This window comes from Haliotis rufescens, unplaced genomic scaffold, assembly GCF_023055435.1.
Source record: "Haliotis rufescens isolate VD_foot unplaced genomic scaffold, xgHalRufe1.0.p SCAF_8, whole genome shotgun sequence".
In the NCBI taxonomy this organism is placed as follows: Eukaryota; Metazoa; Mollusca; class Gastropoda; order Lepetellida; family Haliotidae; genus Haliotis; species Haliotis rufescens.
In genome coordinates, this window is record NW_025964372.1 from 36005563 (window position 1) to 36019370 (window position 13808).

General features: G+C 38.2%; 1 protein-coding gene across 8 annotated transcripts in view; it reads right to left on the minus strand.

Annotated features, from left to right (window-relative positions):
* Positions 1-319: 319 nt before the first annotated feature.
* Positions 320-13808, minus strand: part of LOC124141805 (guanine nucleotide exchange factor VAV2-like) — a 103817-nt gene continuing 90328 nt past the window's right edge. For 7 of the 8 annotated variants that reach the window (XM_046509937.2, XM_046509936.2, XM_046509934.2 and 4 more), the window contains 3 exons: positions 13483-13509; positions 11071-11228; positions 320-9809 (listed from right to left, as the gene is read on the minus strand). In XM_046509937.2, coding sequence (XP_046365893.1) covers positions 9765-9809; positions 11071-11228; positions 13483-13509 — 230 coding nt within the window. In that variant the 3' untranslated portion in view covers positions 320-9764. The remainder of the gene's footprint in view (positions 9810-11070; positions 11229-13482; positions 13510-13808) is intronic. The other variant, XM_046509933.2, reaches the window with a different exon arrangement.

The following is a 13808-nucleotide window of genomic DNA, read 5'->3' on the forward strand; positions in this document are numbered from 1 at the left end:
AGGCATGGGTTGCTGAAGATCTATTCTAACCGATATCTTCAGAGGTCATTTTCTTTCTTTCTTTTTTTAAACTTGAATACCACTCAAACACAATATACTGACTCAAGCTGATCAGTCCATGTTTTATACCCCTAATGCCAAGTGTAAGGCAGGGTAACAACAAGTACAATCTTTAAACATCTTTTGGTGAGACGCGGATGGGAATTGAACCATCAACCGTCTGCTCTCTTGGCAGATGCTCTATCCATGAGACCACTACCAAAAGAACATCTCACCTAAACTAAAACACCAGGCCATCATAACAATAACAGAACTCATATTTGTTTCATGTTTTATTAAGTGTTTGTATTTATATTCTATATGATGGAGTACGTGTCTCTCTTCTCTGTACAAAAGGCAGAAGCTACAGGCTGAAATCACAGATGCCAGCACACAATAGGCATAACACCTACAGAAACATCGGCCCACAATCTCTTCAGGACAGATTCCACACCAAGACCACACCAACCTCCTGTGATATTTGGTATTAAACAGAAACACTTATTGTGAGGAAACTTAGATTTGGCTGAATAGGTACAATATATACATTTACCCTCCTCTCTGTATATGGGTGTTAGTCAGCTGAAAAAGAATTACAGTCTGTGGCAATACAGAACTTTAAATACCAACTTGACAGTAGAGCTCATAGCTGTACAAGGCTTGTATTGGGATGTATATCCTTTCCATAGTTAATTATTTGGAAGATATAAAAAAAACTTAAACCAATGAGCAGATATGCTAACCAGGGAACTTAAACATTAATTTATTTTGAAACTCTTGCAATAGTTGCAAGAAGTGCTGTTTTGGTTTTGTCACACTGCCCTCAGACACCTTACATAGAATCAGGATTTGATTATTTCAGGTTTTGACCAAAAATATCTCAAGCAAAGACAGATTCATTGAACATTTATCCATAACAGAAAATAAAATAAAATATATTACACAAGTTAAATCAACTGAAAAAGAATTCATTTCTATGTCAATGAACTATTTTACTTTAAAGAATCAAAAGAAAACATATTGGATCGAGTTGAGAATCAACATTTCTGATATATCTGCCAATACACAGGGCAAGATGTGCTTTCAAATAAAACAAATTTTGAAGTAATGAAAAACAGCCATGGCCTAATGCATATATATATTATCCGAGTATTTTTCAGTGAAAAAATACTTTTCACACACACACCCAACTGTGACTATTTCTGGTGACCCTTCCCTTCTTCCCTCCCTTCTTCCCTCCCTAATCAATTACCAGTAGTACTTTTTACCATTGCTCATACTGATACATATTATTCAGACAAGATCTAGACAGTTCAGTCACCAACAAACATAGCAGGACTATAAAAGTTCCTAATTACCTCATATTACCCAGAAGGGTAGAATGATTGTGTTAAAAAACCCTCCGATATTGGTACATGCTTTTTAGTGATTGTCAGTGCTGATTGGTCAATTGAAGATATGACTTCACTCTGCTTCATCGTTCATCCATTGTTCATGACATCACAAATTGTTTACATGGCGTTATCTGAACAATAGACTCTCTTCAGTGAACTCTCTGTAGGGTTGACATTTTATGTATTTTCTTCATTTTCACTTAAAATGTCAATGAGGAATATACAGAACCTACTCAAAATTTGAAATTACGGATTATCTGTCCCTCGAGAATGATTGCTGTAAGTGGCTGGCCAAAGGAGGAGGTTAATTTAACACCATTCATTCACTTGGATCGGAGTATCCGTAATTCCTCTTAACCCGTCGGTTATTCTCTACTTATTTCCCCAAGCCAGGTCTACTCAAGAGTTGACTGTATCAAAGATCCAATATAACCACTATGAATACCCATGAAGACGAAGCTATCATTAAATGCCTGATATGACCAAACTAGGAAACAATGTAAAAGGCATGCATCTTAAAGAACAAAATACACATTCACATTTGTAAATAAAAAGATGTTATAAATATTTTTGCAAAGGTATCTTTTCTCTTAAACTAAGAATTTGTTCCTTGCATGCCAATTTCACACAATTTAAAAGCAAGACTCACACAACTGATCTTAACAACAAAATAACACATGGTAGACACAGATATCCCTGAAAATGTATGGAAAATGTGAATCTGAGAAAATAAGGACTTCAGTAGTTATTGCTCTTCTATACCAGAAAGATGCAGAAATAAAAAGGAGAAGTAATTAAGAAAAAGTTACTTAATCTGATGACTATGTTTAGTCCTATTTTCTCAGAGTTGGAGAATAATGGAAATATGTGAGCATGGCCACTGAGCAACAAGCACGAACTATAAAACAGAACCTAGCACCCGTGTCTCTCTGTTGATATACTAAACTTGTTGATAAAGTATGCCACAGATAAAGGTTCATGCAAAATGTACGTTGTTCTTCCTAAAGTACTGTTCACAGAAAGCAGGAATGAGGAGATGTTGATCTTGCAAGGGGGCACTGTCTGCAACACACCACCAGGTATCGGAAACATTACATCTGCAAAATTTTAGAGTGAGGTAGAAGACCTTTCGTCACAAATGAGAGTTACATTTTCTGTATTCTATTCAAGGCAGTGCCCAGGTTGAAAGCATTTCAAGTCTTTTCAAGTCTGGGAAGAAATACCTACTTAGACTGACAGTGATAATGTTCCTTGGTTCAAACAAAAGTAGAAGTGGACTGGGAATAGGGCCAAAGACCATCTCCCCAGCTCCTACTTCTGTGGTGTGGTGTGGTGTGGCGTGGTGTGTGTGGTGTATGTGTGTCTGTGTGCTTTCCTACTTTGCGTGAACAGTTCCTTCAAGAGGAAAATGAAAGAGTATGGTTTTATGCCTCTTTTAACAATATTCCAGCAATACCATGACAAGCACACAAACAATGGGCTTCACACATTGCACCCATGTGGGGAATGGAATTGAACCCGTGTCTTAAGCATGACAAGCAACCCCTTTAACCACAAGGCTACCACACTTGCTGGTACGTCTACATAGAAGCCAACAACTCCACGTAATCGGGTGCACCTGCCCTGCTTTGTTTGATATCTGGTGAATGTGAATGAAAAGTAGTGAGTGAGCGAGTGGGATTTTATGCTGCTTGTAGCAATATCTTGGCGGGGGACACCAGAAATGGGTTTCACACATTGTACCCATGTGGGGAATCGAACCCGGGTCTCCAGCATGATGAGTGAACGCTTCAACCACTGGGCTACCCCAATTCCCTTCAGTAAAAAGTGAAGGTGCAAGATCAGCGATGCAATTTGATTTTCTTTACCCGTGCCCTCTTGAATATTGAAAAACAAATACCTATATAACATTTCCAATCTTACACTTTGTGATATCAGGCAATTAACAAAAGGGCAATCCCAGCACAGATATTACCTAAAAATAGGTCAGCATAATTGAACGAAGAGAAGCTGCAAAAATCTCATCTCAACATATCTAAAGATTTCACAACAAAATAAACCAGAAAGAATCTGTAAGAAAGACCAAGCTCCGTGCAAGCTGGTGACGAATCAGACTCTGTACATGCTGCATAACATGGTGTCACTGTGAGGAGCTTAGTAAAATAGGTGTGCACATGACAGGTAGAATCCTGATTATCTGCTGATACCTGGTACGAGATTGTGATTAGGATGCAGTTTTAAAAACATTGGATTGAATTTTGTATCCACACTCGGGTGAAGTGATGGTTTAGCACTACTGTCACAGGCTAATTCTTGTATCACGTGACCAGGTTTATCTCTTGTTTGATAATAAATGCCCTAATTCTAAATTCTGACCAGCCTAGTGGAAGCGTTTCAATATGACTTACAGAATGTTTTTCCCAATTTTAAAGATATGCTACTACAACTGCGCCAGTGAGGAGTGGGAGAGTACGTCTGTACATATCAAAATGACCGTACTACTAGCTAGCTGTAGGGCTTCCATGTCTGCACGTGGGACTGTACAACCTAAACTAGAATTAATACGCAATGGAAATAGTTTTTCATGTTTTGTCATATTTTCTCAATGAAAGCTAACAATTTCATGACATATGTTTATCTAAATGTGTACTTTTAAAATTGGACGAAAAGCTTATGTAAATTATTGAATGGACTGGGTAAGATGTGACAAGTCATCACATCTGGCTTGCCTGTGGCAGAGGTACCAGGTTAAACCGCAAGAACTCTGGGCAGGAGATTGTTTTTGATCAGAGCAAGTAAAAAAATAGTAGTTTAAAGAAAATGATAGAAATCGTGCCATATGCAGCTATGATGTCGCAACTTTAACAGATTGTTATAATTATTAAAAAATATGTTATTGAAAAAATATGTATACCATTAAAAGTTTGTCAAAAGTTGACGTCTATTGTTCGGTACACAAAAACGAATATGACAAAAGAAGGAAATTAGATGAACACCAACCCAAACAATTGATACAGACGTGCTTACAATGTGGGTCGGTTTGAAACTCTACTTGCATAATTAAAGGACATACAAATGTACAACTATCACAAAGTACAGAGAGGGAAATCATCTGATAGTGTGAAATCCTCTACTTTTGAGTTTATTATATAAATCTAGGACTATTATTGATACTGATTCATATTTACAAATAGTTCTGAGATTATGCAAATTCTGTACATTGATATTACCTCACATTTAAATACAGTGATGTAACCATGGTAACCTCAGTCTATTGGCTCATTTTAACAGGGCTGTAACGAAACACTTTGTCGCGATACGATACATATCTCACTAGTAATGATACACACTACATAAGATACGACAAATATCTCACTGTACTGTCGAAGTACAAGAACCTATACAGTATACAATATCTCACCAGTTGACATGTTACAGAGCTGTATCTGATCATAAAGATAATGAATAGATAAAATTTGTTATTTTTGGGTTAATCAAACTGGCTTGGGAACTGTTACATGTAATGTCAGAAAGTAGTACCATACGTTCATCTTTATGCCATTTTACTAACACTTCTTTAAAATTGAATAATTTCGTACTGATATGTAATCTCAGAATTCAATAGTTGTATCGTGCTGCATCCTTGTTAATCATCACTGCCCCTCTTTTAAGTACGACATTTGACCTGCGTGGGACTTCAGGGGTAAATCTTTGCAAGACTGATTTCTCTACAGCTCCAACATAATGAAAGTCTGCCACACTTTTGTTCAACAACACACTGGCCAAGTAGATCTATACAAAATAATAACAATAATAACTATGATAAAACATGAATCTGAATTCAGTTGACACAATCACACAGCAAGAGTACATCAAGCTTGACAGCTAGTAGCTTTAACGTAGAAAACTACAAAATTGGCACATCAAAATATTGGTTAATATCATTTGTTTCACATACACATGCATTTGAAAAATAGAAACTAAAGAATTGACTCCATATAACAAAAGTTTAAGAAACTGAAAGTGTGGTTAAAAAAATATGTCGTGAAGATTTTCACAAATTCTAACATAATGATATGAGTTTTTAGGAAAATATAACAAGAACTAATTGACTCCGGCACTTCAAGATCATGCTGACACTACTAATCTTGATGGAGAATAAAACCATCCAATCCTCATTAGGAGAAACTGAAAAATGTCAGGAACTAATTTTGAAACATTAACAAAAGTCTTTTCTTTCAGAAAACATACTCAGAAACTAAATATACATAATACTGATAAACATTGACCAAAAATGAATGACTGCGAAACACGGCCGAAACTTCTGAAATAAACTACTCCTAATAGAATAAAAACAATGTTCAACATTTCAGAAAGAGACTTATCAAATATGGCTAAAACAAAACTCCCTGCAAAATGTTGCATATCATGATAAATCCCACGTACACATTCAGCAAATCATGTCATCGACAGCATGGTGTACAAACATTACCACACTCTGTACTGAAATCATAAAACACATTTCTTACATTTTAACTCTGCTCACAAAGCTCTGTACACTAATATCTCACCATTCACACCATAGTAGCAACACCATTCACATCCTATCTTGTGTGACATCAGCGAATCAGTGGCTTAAAACCACTTTGAACAATAGTTCAGCTTAATAATGAAGAAAGCCCAAAGCGATGTTGGACTGAGGCCATCCAACCTGAAACCCTCCAGCCTGGGTAAGTGACTGGCACACCAAGGATCGTTCAGAGCAACCTGGGATTCAAACCCATCACCAGCAGATCCTGGCCTAACAAAGTGTTATTGACGTGTTTAATATTAGGTCCTTTATCTTAACCACAAACCAAGTTTATAATACTTTCAAGCAAAAACCCAAATATGAATGATAAAAACATAAATAAGTATAAGTGTTTCACATTGTAATTCGATTGAGTTAGCAAGATAATGTCAGCGATATGAAAAACAATATCATGAACATTAATTCATCACAAGCTGAAAATAAGCTAAATGTGTCTGAAAGGACTGTAAACCAATATTTCTTTCACATCTTAAGTAATCAATCTCACTCAAATCAGATCTTAGTGCTCGCTCGGTGTAGTGGTATTGAGCACTAAGATCTGATTTCAATGAGGTTGTGAAGTAAGTTGATATTCATGATTCAATCTTCTCCTTGAATGTCACTGTTTTCAGTGTACAACAGAACCACCAAGATGAAATAATTTTGTTTCATATATACACTTTTATATACATAAATCATTTTGTAAAGTATATAATTTATTTAAAAATCTGAATACATAAAATACTACTTCTCTTACAGAAATCATACCTTAGTTTTATCACAACAGTTAAGAGAATCTAGCCCCCTGTATTATCGCATCTCTGCAAAAGACATAACTTCTACATCTACTGATACCATCACAGACTTCTACTCGACCTTCCTAAGACTGCCATCGAAGATCTGTTGGGAAACAATAAGACAGAAGCAGCTAAATCATTCACCTCATGCTGATTAGAAACACAAGTCAGAAACATTGTATTGCTCTCAGACTGATCATTAATGATAGGGGCTTGCGAAGCGATCGATTCATTCATGATTGTCAAGAAAACAAAGATGTAAATGTTATATTTTGTTTGTCCATTTTTTATGACCCTTTCCAAGATGACATAAAAAATGATGAACATCAAACAAATATTACCAATCATATAACAGCAAGCGTTTTTTTATATTTCTGATAATGTCTAGCTCCAAATATGTACTTCGTTACGGCCCTTCACGATTCACTCCGACCATGCTACCCCTATGATAAATGACCAGCTATTTTATGGGAATAAGAAGTTGAAACAAACAATATTCTACATGTTGGATAAACGTGACAACGTTGGCCCTCTGGTGGTGGTCCTAATGGTTAGTTATTACAACATATTATGATTAATCTTACACAACTATATACAACTTCATATAAACCTCAGTTCAAGAATATCTGTACACGAATTTGCATTGAATAACTGATGGTTGATAAAAATATTAAACCCCATCAACATTTAACATGCAACATAAATTAACTGTATATTTCCTCAGTAAAGTGCTCAGAGTGATCTTAGCACTGTTTATGTCATGTGAACCTTTAACCAAGTGATCAGAGCTCTGACAATTATTGTAGGAATAGGAATGATCGCTAAAGCAGTCATTGCATTGATCTGCAACACTGGGTCCCATACAAGGGACTACTCCCCATGAAACAAATCTCCCTTGGCTGTTTGTTTGCAAAGCCCTGTTACTGTCCTCAAAATGGCTTGAGAAATACCTTGAACTAATCATTCATTTAGGAGCTAAAACTGTCTTTGAGAAGCAGAGTCCAGGCCAGCACACAGGCTTATTATAAGCCACCTAACTAAGTCTGACCAGTAGGGGTACACTGTAGTCACTGGTCTGTGTTATATCCATGTTATGGCATCCTTGTCAGGTTGTGCTGTTACTGTGTGAGTGAGGGAAAAAAAGTCTCCATAGTCAGCAGATGTATCGGTCAGCAGACATATCAAGTCTGGACCAGACAAACAAATGGTCAACAGTGGTCACCTACAGCCAGGTTGTGACTGAAAGTTGATCTTTCTGGATCACACATTTAAAATGTACTCCTGCTCAGGAACCATTGTGACCACCCGATCCCCAATCGACCTGTCCTGATGAACATGGCAACCATGGCCCTGTATGGCCCAGGAATCCAAGTACAGATCTCCAACCACAATAACTGCTGAGAAAGCAACGAATCCCAGAATGACTACCACAATAACTGCTGACTGAAATACCAAGGGCCTCACATCCATGAAGTCATCCCAGCTCTGAATCAAATCATTACCAAGAAGTTCTTAGAGCCACAGTGCTAAGAACACCCAGGAACAACCCCTAAGTAAATAGTTGTTGGACATGAGCAGTTTAGCAGAACCACTAGTACTGCTGTAAAATAATTTCATAGCAAAATAGGCATCTATGACTATAATAAGTGTTCAAACATGGTGAAATACTCCACCCAATCTATGATACATGATGGAGCCGGGTGTTATCAACACAAATCCCCTAGCCAGGGACAGATCTGTTTTATCACATTGCTTAAAGGCTGAAGTTAAGCACACACTCTGAAGCTGACATGGATATATACACGTATAACTCGTAATGACCACCAGGATGAGGACTTGTTCATTACAGTATTCAAGGCTGTGCATACATGCTTCTCAATGTAAAACAAAGTGTTACACATACCAACACCAATGATATAAAACGGAGGAGGATGAGCTATCTACAGGATGAAACAGCAGACTCATGAACTGTGTACATCTTCATCTCTGCCGGGACACACTAAGCAGGCTACATAATACTGTAAATATGGTGTAGAGATGAGTGGACTCGCTACACATAGCCTACATGCTGATGCCATTTAGTGATGGCACACCATCGTTTGTTCGTAAAACTAACAGAATGGATACAATTTAACCATGGATATTTCAATACATATTGTCCACAAACATTAACCACTGAAAGTCAAGGGGACATAACTCTAATGTATCTGAGAGTGAGGGGTTCCCTAGGTCCATGTACTACAGAAGCAAACCTCAAGGTCCCCTTAATTTTGTTTGATGCAAACAATTATTGTTTTTATCTGAATAATTGATAGAGTGATGTTCTATTTAACAGATGTTGCTTAGTCCTTACAGCTTTTATATTTGGTTTACGTGATCAAACGGAAAAAAACACACTTGAAATTAGAAAAGAAAAATTACGTTTCACAGTTAGGTAAAATGGAAACAAAGATCTTATCACCAAAATTCATAAGAGATGGTGACTGATACATATGAAATCTATTTAAAAAATCCAAAACAATCAATTATCTTTTAGTATCTTGCCATGTCAAAACTTCCTTGTTTTACATTCATTAACAGCAGTACTTATCTTGAAATTTTATGTTTCTTTTTCGACCACCTACACTGAATTTCAGGCCAATTGTTTTGTAAACCAATTAATAAAACATACATACATACTTATCAAACATCCCATGTACAAGTGTGAATAAACATATAGGACTTAACTACAACTTGAGCAAAGCTGAATGGACACAGGTATGTTTTAAGTAAGAGCTGTGACTGCTTCCTCCACTATCACACTTTTCTCAGTAGAGCAGAAGGTCTGTTGAGTCCGATCAAAACATGAGCGATGAATGTGCAGTCTGTCACAAAAAATAAGTCTTTTCCCCTTTAGGGAAACTTTGCACCATATGAAGCTGTACATATTTGAAATAACATTAAAATCTGTTGCTATGGTTACGATTATTCGTCGTCGTCTGCAACATATGCCAAGGGGAAGTAACCAATCTGAAAAACATAAAGATAATAATTAGGAATCAAAGATAATAATTAGGAATAAAAACACAAAAACAGTAATAGCTACATCAATGGAGGGACGGTTGTTGGCATTAGAAAAAGATAGCTGTACAACATTTGAAAAGTGTATACTGGTGCATTGCAATCACGTCTTCACGTTGTAATTAGAGCTAGATGTGAATTTGAGGCATTGTCTCAGGTTATTTGTGGACTTTAGCCATCAGTTTTCCTTTTCATTGCGGCCAATTGTGCAACAATCTCCCTCTACAATTGAGACAGTCTCCAAGCTTTTCACTCTTCAAGTTTCGCCTGAAAACTCCTCTGTTCCTGATCGCCTTTCAAGATTAACTCTTTCATTGTGTTTGTGAGCCTTGAGCATGCATTGTGCATGGAATAATGCACTAAAGATGTTGTTATTATTATTATTATTATTATTAACTGTAAGACAGCCATCATAAAAACTAACTTAGCAGACACATGTAATGCTGTTTAAACAACTTGAATCTAACTTGCAAGGATCACAAATTTGGAGAGACTAGTGATGTCAGTTGATTGTGAAATGATGGTAACCAATGACATCACAGTGGTCTGAAGAGCATTGTGATGTAAACTCATTGTAGCATTATCTCCTGTGGAAGCCAGGGGTGTGTTGCAAACAGCCAATCGCTTGCAAGTGATATACAGCGATTTGCCTTACAATGGAGCGCTAGCTTTCAGCCACTTGCAATCGCACCAATCCCTGTCTGAGGTCGCTTTGTTCTCAAACCAAAATTGCCATCAAACCATAGCCATTTTGGAAGCACATCGAGCTGTTGCAGACCTGGGGTGAGCGATGAAATTGCTTATTCTAAGCGAATCGTGGCTTGCAACACATCCCAGTTTTGGATGTTAAATAGAGTGAGTGAGTGAGTGAGTGAGTGAGTGAGTGAGTGAGTGAGTGAGTGAGTGAGTGAGTGAGTGAGTTTGGTTTAATGCCTCTTTTAACATTATTCCAGTTATATCGCGGCGTGTCAGCTTAATGTGGGAGGAAAGCCCGAAGTGATGCAGGTCTCAGACGTTTACCACTTCGGTGAAACCCTTCTAGCACGGGTATGGTGCTGTCAAACCTAGAAACATAATCGGGGCGAACCGGGATTAAAACCCACAATCATAGGTTTCTGGCCCCCGGATGTTGAATAGACATAGATGTGGTAAACCATATCATATTGTAGGCTCAGATGCCAGCAGATTGTTATGTGTGCCTAGTCCTCACCTTGAGTGACCGTAAGTTCTGCCCCTTCCACCACCCCTTGTCACTGCCGTTCTTGCTGATGACTGCAATCCGGTCGTTAGACTTCAAGCTCACTTGTGTGGTCGATGTAGCTGCATAGTCGTACACGGCAATAGCGTAGCCTAGAATTCGGGGATTTGCTGAAAGACATATTTGCAAATGTATCATTAAATTCATAAATTACATGTGGAGTGGTTTCAAGTCACACTCGTTGAGTACATCACAAAACTGACATTTATCTAAATTTTCATGAGAACAATTCTTTGCAATATTAATATAACCTGCCCCTTCTCACTGCACAGCACTGTACATTACCATGAATGTGTTAGCAAAACATCAATCACCCTTCGTATTTTTAGATATTATTATTTAATTTACTGTTAAATTCTGACATGTTTTCTTACATAAAGAACATATTGTGTGATCATTTTCAAATGTCCCTGGCTGAAAACTCCTGATTGGTTTTTTTTTAGCTAAAACAGCCAAACTCCTCATTTTGTTATGATTCAGACAATATCTTTCATGGTGCAAGGTATTACTTTCATTAGGTTATTGTTAGGGTGGTTTGTATAGGAAAGGTGATATCAACTACTTGATCTTGGTGTCAGTAGGTTGTGTAGTTGTATTACCAAGCGAGTGAATATGTTCAAGGCAGCTGTCAACAATATTACAACTATATAATGGCAGTCCTCAGTAATCAGTTCAGGGCCAGATGATCAATAGTTATAGGAGCAATAATCTAGACTGTGATGTATTCAATGACAATCGGCCAGGTCAACCAGTTTAACAAACGTGGCCCTGTGACTATAGGTCCCACGTGTCACTTTGAGCATAGATCCCATGTCATTTTAAGCATAGATCCTACATGCCACTTTGAGCATAGATCCTACATGTAGCTTTGAGCATAGATCCCATGTGCCACATTGAGCATAGATCCCACGTGTCACTTTGAGCACAGATCCCATGTGTCACTTTGAGCTTAGTTCACACGTGTCATCATGAGCATAGATCCCACATGTAACATTGAGGATAGATCCCACGTGTCACATTGAGCACAGATCCCATGTGTCACTTTGAGCTTAGTTCACACGTGTCGTATTGAGCATAGATCCCACGTGTCACATTGAGCACAGATCCCAAGTGTCACATTGAGCATAGATCCCATGTGTCACATTGAGCATAGATCCCACGTGTCACTTTGAGCATAGATCCCACGTGTCACTTTGAGCACAGATCCCATGTGTCACTTTGAGCTTAGTCAACACGTGTCATATTGAGCATAGATCCCATGTGCCACATTGAGCATACATCCAACGTGTCATATTGAGCATACATCCCATGTGTCACATTGAGCATAGATCCAGCGTGTCATATTGAGCACAGATCCCACGTGTCACACTGAGCATAGATCCCACGTGTCACATTGAGCATAGATCCCACGTGTCATATTGAGCACAGATCCCACGTGTCACATTAAGCATAGATCCCATGTGTCACTTTGAGCATAGATCCCACGTGTCATATTGAGCATAGATCCCATGTGTCATATTGAGCATACATCCCACGTGTCACATTGAGCATAGATCCTACTTGGCACTTTGAGCATAGATCTCACATGTTACTTTGAGCATAGCTCCCAAGTATCACTTTGAGCATAGATCCCACATGTTACTTTATGCATAGCTCCCAAGTGTCACTTTGAGAATAGATCCCACGTGTCATATTGAGCACAGATCCCACGTGTCACATTGAGCATAGATCCCACGTGGCACTTTGAGCAAAGATCCCACGTGGCACTTTGAGCACAGATCCCACATGTCACATTTGGCATAGGTCCCATGTGTCACATGGAGCATAGGTCCCATCCATGACAAGCAGATCTATAGATTAAGTATAATATAAGTATAAGTAATAAGCCACAGGCTTGGGGTATGATGACACCAGGCAGGTAACCATATGATCCCCATAGTTAGTTTGTTATTTAATGCTGCACTCAGTAATATTCCAGCTATATGATGAAGGTCTGGAACAGTCAATCCAATGATTGACATCATGAGCATCAATCTAAGCCTGACCACCTGATCCTTTTGGTCGCCTCTTACAGCAAGCATGGGTTGCTGAAGACAAATTCTAATACTAATATGCACAGTTAGTTCTCATAAGTCTTGTTCAAAGTCACAGTCAGCAATATCACATCTAAGTCCAGGCAGCCTTTATCAACTAGATGCCTGACAACCTTCAGGCTGCCAGCATGAGCAACCCTTCACGTTATCAGGCTTCGATGGCACACTATACGGCAGGTTACACATTGTCTCCCCTGGTTTCTAGTACAAAGATAGTGGGGACCCATTCCCCCCCTGACTGCCCACAAGATGATAACCATCAGCAACTCACAGACACGGCAAGCGGATGGAGTCCCACCTGAGCAACAGATACCTTGTATAGTAGGCATGTCCCAATATCTCACGACATGATATACATATATATACAGGCTGCAGTATACTGGATACCTGTCAGCCATACCTGTTGGTGTATCTAATATGGAGGCAAATTGAAGAAATATGCTCCTAAAGCCATAAAATGAATCTGCACTTGTTAGGATTTATATATTTAAACCTCAAAATTCTATGGCAGTACATTTCATTGACATGTAAAATAAGATGATCTGATCTTCATCTCGAAGGCATAAAGAAACCAACCCAGTTTTCATGTCTGGAAAA